Genomic DNA, 14,952 nt, shown 5'->3' on the forward strand with positions numbered 1-14,952 from the left:
GACATGGTATTAGTAGAACTGCTCAGAGAGCTGTGGGCCCAGCCCTCACACACTGAACCAGTGCAGTATTGCTCCACAGCCACCATACCTCCAGTTCAGGCTGGGGCTTCATTCATGTACAGGTACTGGGATGTTTCACTTATGCATGTAAAAATATAGAGACTCCAGAGAAATTCCACCTCCTACTTCATGCCCGAAGTTCACTGACTTCATGCATGTGTCTGTCATTGCAGGTGTGGGGATAGATTTTTGAAAGGTAAAAGTTTCCAATATTTGACTGGGCTGTCACTTCTACACAGTTCTCCCATACTGTCCAGTCTGTAAGTGGACCTATAATGAATGGAAATTACAAACCACAAGAATAAACACACTATGAGCCAAAACATGAGTTGAGTTTTACCTCAAAATTCTGTATTTTCCAAAAAGTTTTAGCCCTGGAACCTCCCCACTAGGTTTTAGCTGGTAACTAGAAGACAGCTCCTCTCAAGTTTACAAAAAGGTAGAGAACTAAACCTGACAGTTTTATTGCTGCTGCCAAGACTTGGGAACGCGCAATTCCCAAAATAACTAACATTGTCCACACTTGCAGCAATAGTGTGGGGACTGAAGTCAACTTGATACCTTCTACTTTGAGCACAATTACTTTTTCCTTCCCAGGGTCTTGGTAAGGATAACTTTTAACACTTTGACTCAACACAAACCCCTGCTTAAGAGAACAGGACCCTGTGTCCCAGAGAAAAGCGTGTCCCAGCAAGCCCAGCCAAGCCTGCTCTCACACACAGCAGGGCAGAGGTTCCTGCAAATTAGCTGCAAAGTGATGAACACATCACCCTCCACTTATTTTCAATAAAATGTGCTTTCCCCTTGTCCGGAATTTTTGTCCCTGTGGAATTGCACTTGTCAGGTACTGGGTTTTCAGACCAGAGAGCAGACTGACAGCAGTGACATCCCATTTACCAGCCATGCTCTTGCACGGATCCAGGCTGAGCACAACAGCACTCGGCTGCCTGTGAGCAGGAGTCACTCCTGAGCTGCACGGGGAAGAGGAAACTGCTGCCAGTAGTCTTTTCCCAGAACACACTAAAAAGAAGTTTGCATTTTTCTCTTCCCCTTCATCAAATAAACTAGTAAAAGCTTTGGAATAACCCTTGCATTTTTAGAACCCAGAGTGGGTGCCACCCATGCCTGGGCTCCATAGGAAAAGCTCAGTGCTCCCCTCCAAGGGCTTCCTGCAACCAGAGACACCACTGGAGCTGCAGCCAGCTGGGATTCCTTTGGTGGGAGAGCTGTTTTGGTGAGGTCATGCAGGCAAGCCAAGCATGCTTACCTGAGCACTGATGTTTTGGTTGAACGCTTGTCTCAGCACTTGGTTGAGTCCTTTTCTCACGCTCTCCCTGAAGGCGTAAGTGATCATCATCCTCCTTGTGTTCAGAAACAGAACTGTGGAGCAACAAAAGCCACATGGTGCTTTGAGACATCACCATCACCCTGTTTGCATTCTTTATTTTTACACTGGTCTGGCTTTGTGGGGATCATCAAGGCAGTTAGGAGTAGCAGCAGCTCCTAAGACAGGACTGCAGGGGCTCAGTAGCATCCCACGTTCTCTATCCATCCCATGGCAATAGCCCATTGTTTCCAGAGCAAGACCCAGTGAAGTCTAACAATGCAGTTTTTTTAGCAACAACAAGTCTTTGCCATGCTGCCTTTCCACATGAGGTATGAAGCCACTCGACTGCCTGTGGACAGACTGGTGCAGCATTCCCAGCAGATCGAGCTGGTGCTGCACAGGCAGGCTTCACATCTTCATGGCCAGAGTTAAACACAAAAATGTGTTTCTCCACTGCAACAATTATTTTTCCACTTAGAAAGCATCCATACGGTTTATTATCACTATCTTCTTCTCTTATAATTTGCAGGAAGAGCTTTACAGATGCACTTGAGTACTTTCAATCCTATACTGTATACCAGCTACTTCTATCTTTAGAAATAGTTGCTGTATACTCATCACACTACTGATGTAGGTATTTAGCAGCTAACAAACACACATTAGGTCGAAAAGCTGCTTATTTCATTTTGGCCTGTATCATTCAGGTCTATACAAGGTCATAAACTCCTTTTTTATAGCTATTCTTCTTTTCTGAGATCTCCAAGATGCACACATCTTCTGGTGCTGCGCTGTGCTACAATAAGGAGTCCATGTGAAGCCTGGGCAGGAGACCTATCAGACCCCTTTAGTTTAGAGTTCCTATAGCTAAGGAAAAGTTGTCCATGAAAAAACAGCTAGAGCCAGAAGTGGGACTGTTTGCAAAGAAAACTCAAAATTCACCCATCCGGAAGCACAAAATTCTAAATATTTATTATTTTCAAATGAATCTTTAACAATAGATTTGTTTATTTTGAAACGGAATTAGGTATTGATATGTAAACAGGGCTGAAGACTGAGGCAGGTGACTGCACTGTCACCTTCAGACTGCTTTATTGCAGAGCAGAAACCAAACCAGCACATCTTACAGGGTTGTCCCTCCACATCGGTGGTTCTGCTAAAACCCTGCAGTGACCTGCTGAACTTCAGAGCACCTGGTCCCACCACTTCATTCACAAATGAATCTGACACACTCACTGTAAAACTCAAGTCACAAATAAAGTCAATACCACTCCTATCTAACAGCCCTGCTTTTATCCATCTGGTTTGTCAGCGCAGCAGCCTTGGCGTCCCCAGATTAATCGCGAATGCCCCCACGGTCTTTGACACTGGAGTGTATTTCTCACTCCTCACCAGATGCCCCTCAGACACACAAGCTCCTTTCAGCCAACTGAGTGTCCCCACGTACCTGTTTTAACCATAAGGTTCTCGGAGAGCCGGCAATCGAGGGGAGGAGCTGCCGTCATGTTGGCGAAAGCCGCCGCTGCTGTGGTTTCAGGAGGAGCAGAGGTGTGTTCCACTGGAGTAGGGGGAAGCCTAGTTGTTTTCGCTGATGCTGTAATAGATGTCAAAGCTGCTGTAATTGTCAGTGGGTAGGGGGTGGACGTTTTGGTGATGTCTGAGCTTGGGAACTTCTGGGTGTCAGTTACTGTTGTTTCTATCTGCCTTGGCACAAGGGCTGTGGGTGCAAGTGTGGAAGCTGTGATGGTGCTGCTTTTAGGGGTTATAAGCACAGCTGTCACATCCACAGGTGATGCTGTTGTGTTTTTTGTTGCAAAAGGAAAATCTGCATGTGTTCCTACTGAGCTTAGATCCGATGTCAATTTTGTGGCAGTGTTATTGTTCGTTAGTGTCAGTATCGGTGTGCTTAAAGCCATCACAGATGGCAAAGGTGTGTTTTCAGTGCCTAGAGAAAAGAAGGAAGAAGCTGGCACTGGTGAAGCTGGAGATGATTTTCTTGTTAGTGGTTTTGCTTCTGAAGTTCCTACTGTAGGTATTGCACCAGAAGATACTCCAGATAACACTGTAAGGACAGAATGGGTAAAATTGGTTGTTGACAAAAAAGGAGACTCTAGCTGTGTTGGTGATGCATGGATAGAAGTTATGATGACTGACTGCAGAGCACTGGTGGTAGGGGTTTGCAATGGGATGCCCTTGGTAGCTTTATTATTAGATATATTACTGGGAACTAGACTATGTCTTGAAGCACTTGTGTCCCACTCCTCCACATGTACATTAGCTGGATGTTTGTCAGCCATAACCAAATAACCACAGGACTCTTAACTGGTTGTCTGGAAATTCTGACAAACTTTCAGAACCAAAGTCTTCTGAATAAAACTATGCAAGACAGTTGAGCCAGAGAGCTTAGTTAAAGAAGAAGGGGACTGGGCTGGCAGTGTACTCTTGTTGGTGGCTGAAATAGTGAAGCTGTCAGTGATCTGAAAAGCCAAGGCTGGTGCTGTGCTTAATGTTTCTGTCAGTAAAATAATTTTTCCAGTATCACTTGTTTGGGATTCTAGAGAGCTCAGGAGAGCACCTGCACCATTAACAGAAGGCACATGTAAACGGAGAGGTGCTTTACCATGTACACTGATATGGACATCTGCAAAAGTGAAGAAATTAGCAACGTTTCCAGCCATGCTTCCATTATTTTTTTGCAGGGGGTCAGGCACTGTCAATGCTGTAACAAGGGATGAATATGGAACTGGAGATGTCTTGAGTGCAAATGCATCTAATTATGAAAAACTATTCTTTTCAGCAAAGGGTAAATTTGAAATGTTTTGACTATAGTACACATACCAGTGAAGAAAAGTGGCTGCTTATTTGTATTAACTCTGTTTTGCAGACTCGCAACTACAGAGTACGGTGCATGGTAGTCAGCTTCCAATGGGGAAGTACTTGAAGGAACTTCTCTTACTGCCATTTGGACTGAAGCTTTTACCAAAAGAATACTAATGCCAGCTGAAGACAGCAAAGCTTTATTGGTCCATGTAGAAGCTGAAGTTACAACTTCAGGAAGGCTGACAGGACCTAAATTGCTTTCAGAGCCTGCATTCAAAATCCTGGAAGAGCCAGAACTGTGGTTGTCCATCACTGTTGTCATGGAAACAAGTGATGGCAGCGTACCCCACACTGGAGGCATGACAGAGGTGAGCAGCTTTTTATCAACTGAATACAAAGTCTGATCAGAGATTAAATGATTTAAAGCTCACGGAGGTGAATATTCTGCATGTGGAGTCACAACAGTGGGTACTCTCATCTTTCTGTCTTCACCTATATCTGGACTTTCTGCACCTCCAAGGGGAAGATGTGCAGTCACACATTAGTGGCAGAAGTATTTGTGTTACCAGTTTCAGGCTTTGAAAGGCCTCTAGTGGAAGTAATAAATGGCACTGCAGCCAGATCAAGACTAGTCATGGGCATTTCCAAAACAGCACCTTGTATTCTTGATCCTATGTGCAGTACACTGGCTTGGATATCTGGAGGAACTTTGTAAAGCTGAGTTCCATAAGGCAGAACATTACTAGCATTAAAGTTCACGGACATCTCTGCTGTCACTCCTCTTGTGAAGTGCTTTGAGCTTTTCTTGCCACAGGAAAGCCATCAGGAGTTGGGAGAGTAGGGGCAGAAGCAGTTGGCAATCACGTGCCATTTGCCTGGTAAGTTCCTTCAGTAAGGTCTTCTGCAAGAGGCTGGTTCAGAGCCACCACAGAGCACTGTGAGATGGCAGTCAAAGGGATATGCAATGCATCCTGGTTGACTGCTGCTGCCCTGGGACTGTTTCTGAGTGCTATTCTAGTAAACACATCATTTGTCTCAGTTAGCAAGGGAGACCTTGGGTTTGCTGGAGAGGAGTGTGCTGCATTTCTAAAGAGCAAATCTGTTTTGCTTCTAAACGCTCGCGTTGGCAGCACTGCATTGCGAGCGTGCTTTGCATCTGGAGTAAGTGATACTGGCAATGAAAGGGAAGATGTGCTCTCTGTTGAACTGGAGGCCTCAGCCAGGCTCTCACACGCTGATGACATGAAAAGGGCATGGGTAGAGCCCGTAGTGCAATTAGTCAGTGCTGTGAAAGACTGGGAATGACTCATTTGTGGTACTATAAGTGGAGTACCCACAGGATGTAAAGTGATGTAGGAACCTCTGTTTTATCCTGAAAAACTCAGGATGACAGAGGAGTGATAACACTGTTTCTGTCAGTCAGTGCTGCCCTAAACAGCTGAGTGTTTGGTTTTACTCCAGCAGAAGATACATTATACAGACTCTCATTAGGGAACTATGACAGGCTTTTGGAAGTTCCTGACAGGGAGACTGATGCATTTTTGACACAGGAATATCAGAGCACACACATGAAAAAGAGGTTCTCGCTGAAGGAGACCCTTTCCCATTATTTCTGTGGAATGCACTGTTGTCAATCCAATGAAAGGCATGGCCCCTGTAAAGAACTCAGAACCTCTTCTGTGATTCACCATATTGGAATGTACCACACTTAGGGGTCTATTTCTGCTTTCACTAACCTGTGAGCTGGCTGAATCTGTGTTGACGAAACCTTCAGGATCTGCAGACAAAGGCACTTGGATGGGCAGTACAGCTGGTTTAGAAAAGTTAATGGTATGAGGTGACTGAATTACCAATGAGGAGACTGATGATGATGGAACAGCAGCAAGCATTGTCTGATCCTGATGAGCTTTCTTTTGAAATGGAGGGTGTTTCTAATGGTATTAGCGGAAATGGCACAGCTGTACTTGAATGTGTCACTGATGGTGTAGGGGGCAATGTGGCAAACATACCAAGTTGAGGCAAACCTGTTTCATCTGCATCTTGAGATGAAGACCTCAGAGGTGACTCAGCTGAAACTTCAGCAGGTTCCTGGGATGCACTGTTTCCACTGCCTTGATACAGAGTGGGCAAAAGATGCATTTGATCCAAAGTCCTGGTACGTGTGCCAGTCAGGGTTGTTTTTATCATCTGAAGCAAGTCTGCATTCTCCAAAGTCTGCCCCATAGAAATATCAGCTACTGAGGAAGTCTTAGTTTCTGTGGAAGGCCGTGTTGGTGATAGTATAGATCTCCAGTTAGGAAAAGATCCTGTAGAAGGAGCATCACTGATATGCTGTTGCCTGAGATCTGTAAAATAATAAGTAAAATTAGTATCTTTTTCCCCGTAGTTGTGTCTTTACTACAAATCACAACCAAAAAAAAGGCATTATATTTAATAAAAAAGTGAACTGTTTTTCTTTGTATTCAAGGTGCATAAAAATTCAGAAAATAAAATATTACAAAATAAACCAAAACATCAAACCCAGTGAAAGGTTCAACACAACAAATTATAAACCTCTCAACTCATTTCACCTGACAGAAGAATAAGGGAAGCAGCCCAGGCCATAGCATTTCCAAATCCTACTTTTAACATGAATGTTTCAGCATAGTAAAAGATACATTCTTAAGCCTGGAACACTTCTTGAGGTTAACATGAGTCACCCTGTGCCAAAACATTATGTGAGAGGACGGGTTTAGAAGCAGTGTAGAAAGGGGATAGGCTTTGACAACCAAGCTTCAGTGACTTGGCATGCAGTCTGACATGGGAACAGAGTCAGCATTGGCTGCATTCCTGTAGGATGCATCTGGAGGTGCTCATCTTGCCAGTTCTAATAACACACGCAATTATAGACACAAAAGGAAGAAAATAAAATAGGGACGAACATGGGGAGAGGAGGGCAAGATCCAAAATAAATTAGGAAATTAAACTCCCTTTTTGATATGTGCAGATGTACAACACATCATTTCAACCACCAGTTTACTCTGCATTCAACACCATAATGTTCCTAGGCTTTGTTTTCTGGAAATGATTACAGTTATTCCAAAACCACAGAATGGGAAATATCACATTTGTAGATATTTAATTTAAAGATTAAGATTCACTCAAGAGTAAAATTTAAGGTGGGGTTTTTTTTCTCCTCGCCTGTGTGAAGACAATAGATCAAAGCCCAGTCCTGGCACTGGCTACCCTGCCAAGCTGTGTCCTCTTGCATAGCTAAGCAGAGGCACAATACAGAGATAGTTCTGCCCTCCAACTGAAGCACAGCTGGATCAGACACCCCTCTGAATAACTCAGCATAAGGGTGTGGAAGAGCAAGCAGGGGCAGATCCTGAGATACAGAAAATGGGCTGGACATTAGTTCCAGCCATCCATGCACCCAAGGGTCAGCAGAGCCAACAGCACCAATGGGATCAGCCCATACAGACAGGAACCAGCAGCAGAAAACCTTACAGTGCAAGAGAGGAAAACGGGTCATGATGCACCTATTTAAAGCTAAGCTTCTTTCTTTCTACAATTTTCTTTTTTCCTAAGTTTCTACACAGCCCCTTCATCCATATGCGAAGGCCAAAGTAGATGATTAGAGTAGAACCTCCAGGCTCCCATGTGCATTCACAAGAACGTGCTGGAGCTATGTTCAGCGCATGGCATTTTCCCTCAAAAAGAAAGAAAAAAAATCCACTCCACACACAACTCCCCCCTTGCAACACAACCAAAACAGAAAACCAAAACCAGTGACAAATCTTCCATTACACCCCTCTCTTTAGGAGCTTTATCAGGCCGTGGTGAAGAATGGCCATTATTATCTTCACTGAAATGCAAGAATGAATATTGACTCCAGAAGCAATTTTTAGGGAAGCAGCTCCAGGATGGTCAACCGAGCAGGGCTCTGTCCTCCCAGCAACCACAACAGTCTCCAGACGTTTCACCCAACACAGGCTAACCAGCACAGTAGCCGTTCAGAGAAAAGCAGAGGAAGGCAGACACAACACTGCCTATGGCAACGAGAGATCAGCAGGTTAAAGGGGAGCCCAATCATCGAATCATAGAATCGATTGGATTGGAAAAGACCTCCGAGATCATCAAGTCCAACCCGTGGTACAACTCCAGGCCCTTTACCAGATCATGGCACTCAGTGCCACGGCCAAGCTCAGGTTAAAAACCTCCAGGGATGGGGAATCCACCCCCTCTCTGGGCAGCCCATTCAAATGATTACTCTCTCTGGAAAGAATTTTTTTCTGATCTCCAACTTCAATTTCCCCTGGCAGAGCTTGAGCCTGTGCCCCCTTGTCCTATTGCTGAGTGCCTGGGAGAAGAGACCAACCCCCACCTGGCCAGAACTTCCCTTCAGGTAGTTCGAGACAGTGCTGAGGTCACCTCTGAGCCTCCTCCAGACTAAACACCCCCAGCTCCCTCAGCCTCTCCCCATAGGACCTGTGCTCCAGTCCATTCACCAGCCTTGTTGCTCTTCTCTGGACCCACTCCAGCCCCTCAATCTGCCTTTTTGAAGCTGCACCAGAAGCTTGCAGAGCTGGACAGGAGGCTTCAGAGTCCACCAGGGAACCTGACCCATCAGGAGAGGTTTGTAGCACAGAAATGACACTTTATTGGGGCCACGGCTCCTGATGTGTCATCACGGGACCAGAGACCCAAATGGATGATGTGGCCTGGTTTCTGACATTCTACATGCTCCACCCTATGCTGGAAGTCACACTGTGTTCTAGACTGTATTTTGGTGGTTTTCCTTCTTTGCTACGGTCTGGCAGCTTTTTAACAGAAGGTAGGAAAGAAGATGACATGTATTTTGCTCAACGAGAATGGATTCAAACATGTGCTTGAAATTAAGACCCAGATGACAAGCTTTGCAAAACCAGGCTCTAGGCAACCAGCACCTTAAATTTCTGTGGGGTCATCTCTGCTGATGAAGTCATCATTACCTGATCTGTCACACCTCTGTCTTGTTTCATCTCAGAACTGAATGGCCATACTGAAAAGTGAATGCAAAGCCTTCACATGGGATATCTTCTAGCATTTAGTGCTAGCACTAGTCTAGAACAAGTCCTAAAGAGGATTTAAACAAGTCAATGTTTTCTTGTTTTCTAAAATCTACCAACATCAATCAGCACCGTCTGCACCATTCCTCACGTATTTCTTCACACATTGGTTTAATGAGAATGATTATGAGCAGAGAGACAACATAACCCAAAAAAAAGCATTGAATTGAAGTTACTGCATCTTGACAAGAAGTGACAAGAAGCTCAAATATTTCAAAGAAGGTAAAACACTGAATAAAAATATCCTCTAACCATTGCTTAATTTCAGTCCTTCAGTACTTGTTCATTACACACCAGCTGTCAATTCCTCTGTTTATGGCCATTAATGAAGCAAAGCTCTCAAGTTAACTAAGGATTTAAGAGAATTATACAATATTCTGAAACCTATGTATTATGTTGGCAAAATTTTGATTCTACTCCTACAGAAAAATATTGACTATTTCAAACTTCTTCTATAAATTCAACATCCTGGTAGTAACCAGAGACAGTATGCAAAAGGCAAGATTATCTTTGCAATCCATGGAGTTTAAACTGAAGTACATACTCTTTGCTTGAGAATTGTTAGGATCCCATCAACTCCTACAGATCCTTACAGAAAACTGAGCAAACCAAGACTGTATCGTGGAAAAAGGGCAGGCAGGAAAATATTTCACTTCTATCAACAGCTGAACACACTTGGTGAAGGAGAAGACAACCAATTCAAATCAACATGAAAGTCACCATGAGAACTCCACCCAGAGTGCACTCAGCCATTGCTTGTACACACCAGTAGCTGTGCCTTATGCCTTTAGACTATATGTTATTCTTTCATACTTCAGGCTATCGACTAACCACCACCTCCAATAATCCTAAAACCCATTTAGCAGTAACCTCATTACAACAACCATTGATTAGGGTTCTTTCCATTAGCAGTAATGAGAACCATCTCTAATATGTCACAGCAGGAAGTTAAAAATCGGTCTAGTTTAGAGAAAAATCAGTTTTAACGTTTCTGAGCAGTGCTGGGGACACGTAAAGGAGTCATAGGAACCAAAGAAGAGCACAGACACGACCCTCAGCCCTTCCCTCTAATCAAGTAAAACAGGTAGCACATTGGCACAGACACCCTGTTCCTGTCCAAAGGCTGAAGGTAATGCATACACATAATTAAAGTGTGACAGTAAAAAAGGATAATGAATTATGAATTCTGCCCCTGCTCCTGACACATCGCAGTTGCAATGTTATTTTTTCACACTGGTTTTGTTATTTCTAGTGAGACAGCTGATATGCAAATCCTCCCTGGAAAAAAGTAGTGGCTAATGAGAATGACAGTATATTCACCAAGCCCATAAGTTGTATTTCATAAAATCAGAGAAAATCTCAAGTTGTAAGGAACCCATATATCATCAAGTCCAACTCCCTACTCCCTGCAGGACTATTAAGGATAAAACATAGACTAAGAGCATCATCCAGATGCTCCTTGAACTCTGGCAGGCTTGGTGCCATGAGCAGTTCCCTGGGGCATCTGCTTTAGTGATAGACCACCTTTTCAGTGAAAAGCTTTCAATGTTGGGGCAGGATTTAAATTTTCAAATCAATTTTCTTTAATTATTTCTGAGAAAAAAAAACTATGACCAAAAATAATCCCCAACTGCTATTAACTACTGTAAAGGCTAAATTCTAATAATGTAACAGTATCTATATAGGAGTAACTGCAGCCCTAAGGGAGAAAATACCAAAGAGAACGAAAAAAAGTCAACCTGTGAGAAACTCAATTACTTAGAAACACACATAAAAATAACAACCTACTTACAACAAGTACTGCTAAGAGACCATTTACCACTTTACCCCACTCTACCCAGTACTAGACAGCACTGTCCTAGGGCTGCATCTCCTCCTAAAAACAATGCCACTATTATATAAAAAATGCATATTTTTTCCCTTCTCATAAGTATTATGTTTTCTGCTTATTATTGATTTACCACAAGAGACTGAGTGAAGGAAGATCAGATGTGACTGCTATGGGACACACTAAGGAAATAAACAGCAAAAGAACCTCTCTTACAGCAGTGGAAAAAAGCACCACCCTACTCACAGGGTTACGCAATTTACTTCTGTTGAAGAACATTAAGCCTACACAGTATGATGACAGCACAACTTTGGAGCTTTCCAAAATTATCTCTTTTTTTTTTTTAATTATTCCTTAAGAGCTTACAATTGGAAAAATGACATAAGGAATTCAGATTTCAGGAGCCAAAGGATACAAGATATGCTACCAACAAAAGACACAAATACACAGCAAAGCATTTATAAAAATAGCTGTGTAGCATATCAAAATTCTGCTCACATGCAGAATGGCAAAAATTACCCTTCATAATATGTTCTTCCAGTCATACATTGATGAAATTACTACATCACAACCTACGTAACCCATGCATCTCACCTTTGGCATCATTCCACAGACATATGCAGATTAACTCCACAATTTCTGCGTAATGTTTAACCTGTGTTTTCCAGCCCTGTCAACAAGCCAAGCTGCAGACACACTTCCTTAGCCCCAGGTCACACTCCCAAAAGCCACGCCTGGTTGTGTGGCCAGTGTGCTTTGTGGTCACCCTCAGAGGGATCTGCCTGGAGGGACCAACCAGGCTCAGCCAGCGCACTTGGAAGGGAGAACACGTGTTTTTGGCAGCTGCTAAACCCACAGCTCCTACAGCAGGAGAGGCAGAGAACCCAGCTTCCTTGGGACTGCACTGTAGGAAAGAGCAAAGGCCAAGAAATCAGCAAATTAAATGCTGTTCTTCACAGGTATCTCTTTAATTCCTTTAGGCAGATTGCAGGAAAAATTTACAGCAATTCAGTAAATGGATTCTCACATTTGATTCAGCTGTAACTGTTCCCAAATTAGATTTTGACCTTCCAAACCCAAAATTCTGTCCTGATGGATTTAAACTCATCGTACAACCTGAGGCTGTTCACATCTTCGGCTCTATTTACCTGTAAGAGTCAGTCATTAACACAAGCACCATCTCCCACCACAAAAAGCCCTTTTCCCAGTGATCTTAGAAAATTACACCTGCAAACTATTATTATTATTTTTGACAACCAGGAAAGACACTTTGTCCTGACACAGCCAGAATTCTATTGAAATTAAACAGCTTTTCCATAAGGAAAAACTGTACGAGAAGGTACCACACTGCACAAGGTTTTCTTTTCAACAAACAAAAGTTTAGACTTTATAATAACACAAAAACATTTGGACACAATATGCAGTCATTTCAGCTGCACAGCCATGTATTTTCTCACGTGAAAAACAAAGCATCATAGAATCAGTTGGGTTGGAAGAGACCTCTGAGATCATCAAATCCAACCCTTAATCCATCAATCTTCTCTGTTCAGAATATCGGTGTACCTTCCTCACCCTCCCACACAGAGCTCCCTCTGGGTCGCAAGGGAAACGCTCCAGCAGCAAAGCTTCGCATCCGGGACAACCTTTTGGCTCTGAACTAAAACACAGGGCTGCAATGAAAAATGCACTTCTCTCCTGCTTTTGACAAGTCCTGCCTTCATTGCTGGCTGGGATTCGGGAGAGCAGAGCCGAGCCGGGGCTGCAGAGGCTCCCCGGCTGGCACCAGTGTTGCTCCAGGACATGATAGGCTGGTGCGACTTGTACCAAGCGCCAGCCTCGCCTGGGGCTGCCACGTGTGTCCCCTGCACAGTCCGCCTGCTCTGCTGGGACGCTTCAATCGGGTCCAGCAACGGGGAGGGGAAGGGAAGGGAAAAGTAGCTTGAGAAACCATACAGCGGCCAGGGCGAAAAAACACGCTCCTGTCACGGGGTAGACACCTCCGTGCCCCCGGCAGTTCCAGCCGCATCATCTGCATGTAGTATTGGCAGAGCAGATGCTGGCTGGATCATTAGGAGATGCTGAGGAAGGTTCCATCCCACTGCACGGCGTGGGGATAATTGCACATAATCATACAGAAATCAGAGCCTGCTGTGGGGGCTCTTGCACTTGCTCTGGTTGAATGTATCCATCGTCACGTCTGGTTGAGTTTATCCAGTTATTCACGGAATTTCAGTAAATAAATGACATATATGTATTTATTTATTATTTTAATTTTTATTGCTTTGTCAGCAACACTTTTAGGATCAGTGCTTTTGTGAGCCTGAGACCCTGCTTTATCTCACAGTTCATCTGTTTATTTGTAAACAGACATAAAATCTTTAGCAGAGGAGTTATGTTGATTCAGGAAAGTTTCTATAAACTCTGCTAGCATCAGCATAAATGACTTAATGAAGAAGGTGGCAAACTAAAGTTCAAGGTCATTGAGGAACATAAAATACCAAAGCTGCCAGTTCTGTTTTTACCTTTAATCTTATACTCAGGGAGTCAGCAATAGGACAAGGGGGCACAGGCTCAAGCTCTGCCAGGGGAAAGTTCAGTTGGAGATCAGAAAGAAATTCTTTCCAGAGAGAGTAATCAGGCATTGGAATGGCCTGCCCAGAGAGGGGGTGGATTCCCCACCCCTGGAGGTTTTTAAACTGAGATTGGACATGACACTGAGTGCCATGATCTGGTAAAGGGACTGGAGTTGGACTAAGGGTTGGACTTGATGATCTCGGAGGTCTTTTCCAACCCAATCGGTTCCATGATTTTAATATCTGAGAGGCTTTTTTTTATGGAGCAAACAAAAGAAAGAAAACATCCCAAAAAATCCTTTACTTGAAATTGACTGTATTAGTATTTGAATTTTCATTCTTTCCATGAAAATTCTCCGTTTTAGTGGGATAAAAGAAAACCAAAATGCCACAATTTCTAAGCCAATTACATTTTTACCGGACTGGTTTAAGTTTTTATTTTGAATTTCGAGATAGACTGTAAGGGTGGCACCAAATTCTTAAAGAGTGTAAGAAGAGTTTGGGGGCTAAACTCTGATAATCTTAGACTTTTGGGAGTTAGGCAGCAACGTACAGGAGACATGTAGCAGTTGTACTACTGTTAGCAGCAAAGCAGTCAATGATGGTACAGCTTATTACATGCAATAAAAACATTTTTTCTTAACTGGAAGCTACCCCTTTAAATAAAGGTTTCAGAGCTTAAACTCCCCAGCAGAAGCAAATACAAGAGGAGACCAAAGAGAACTCCTGCTAAAAGCTATTTAGACTATTCTACAAAGAAAAAAAAAATACTGTCTGCAGAACTTTCTTAAGGAAACAATAGTGCTTTCAGAAGGTTGAACTGTGGGCCAAATTACATAATACAATGTATTCTGACATCCTTGTTGGGCAAATGTTCCCTTGAGCCAAAAAGCTTGCTGCTCACCAACCCAAGCACATCTTCAAGGGAATCTATTTTGCACGTAACATTTGAGGCCATAACCCATGAGGGGAGAAGACCCTCTGGACCAAATTCAGCATTAGCAGTGCCACTCACCCAAACCCACCGCAGCAGCAGCAGCTCTGCCACCCTGCCCAAAGCTCTGCCTCCCAACAGAGGGGACACCCCCTGCTGAGGCTGCACCAGAAATCTAAATCAGGTCACCAAAACAAGGATTTGCAGGTGCCTGTTCCTCAGGTGCTGCAGAGGCAGCACCTCCGTCAGAGAGCTGGGAACAAGCAGGTTGGCAGTGCCAGCAGCCTCAGCCACTGCTGCTGGTAACTGAGCTCACATGTCAC

The 14,952-nt window shown here is 43.7% G+C and overlaps 1 protein-coding gene across 5 annotated transcripts in view; it reads right to left on the bottom strand.

Annotated features, from left to right (window-relative positions):
- Positions 1-14,952, bottom strand: part of KIAA1549L (KIAA1549 like) — a 130,500-nt gene that overhangs the window by 64,965 nt on the left and 50,583 nt on the right. For 2 of the 5 annotated variants that reach the window (XM_071559036.1, XM_071559034.1), the window contains exons 2-4: positions 6,214-6,549; positions 2,832-3,446; positions 1,328-1,440 (exon numbers count right to left, since the gene is read on the bottom strand). In XM_071559036.1, the coding sequence (XP_071415137.1) occupies positions 1,328-1,440; positions 2,832-3,446; positions 6,214-6,549 (1,064 nt within the window). The remainder of the gene's footprint in view (positions 1-1,327; positions 1,441-2,831; positions 3,447-6,213; positions 6,550-14,952) is intronic. The other 3 variants (XM_071559038.1, XM_071559035.1, XM_071559037.1) reach the window with 3 other exon arrangements.

This window comes from Pithys albifrons, chromosome 6 (assembly GCF_047495875.1).
Source record: "Pithys albifrons albifrons isolate INPA30051 chromosome 6, PitAlb_v1, whole genome shotgun sequence".
NCBI classification, from domain to species: Eukaryota; Metazoa; Chordata; class Aves; order Passeriformes; family Thamnophilidae; genus Pithys; species Pithys albifrons.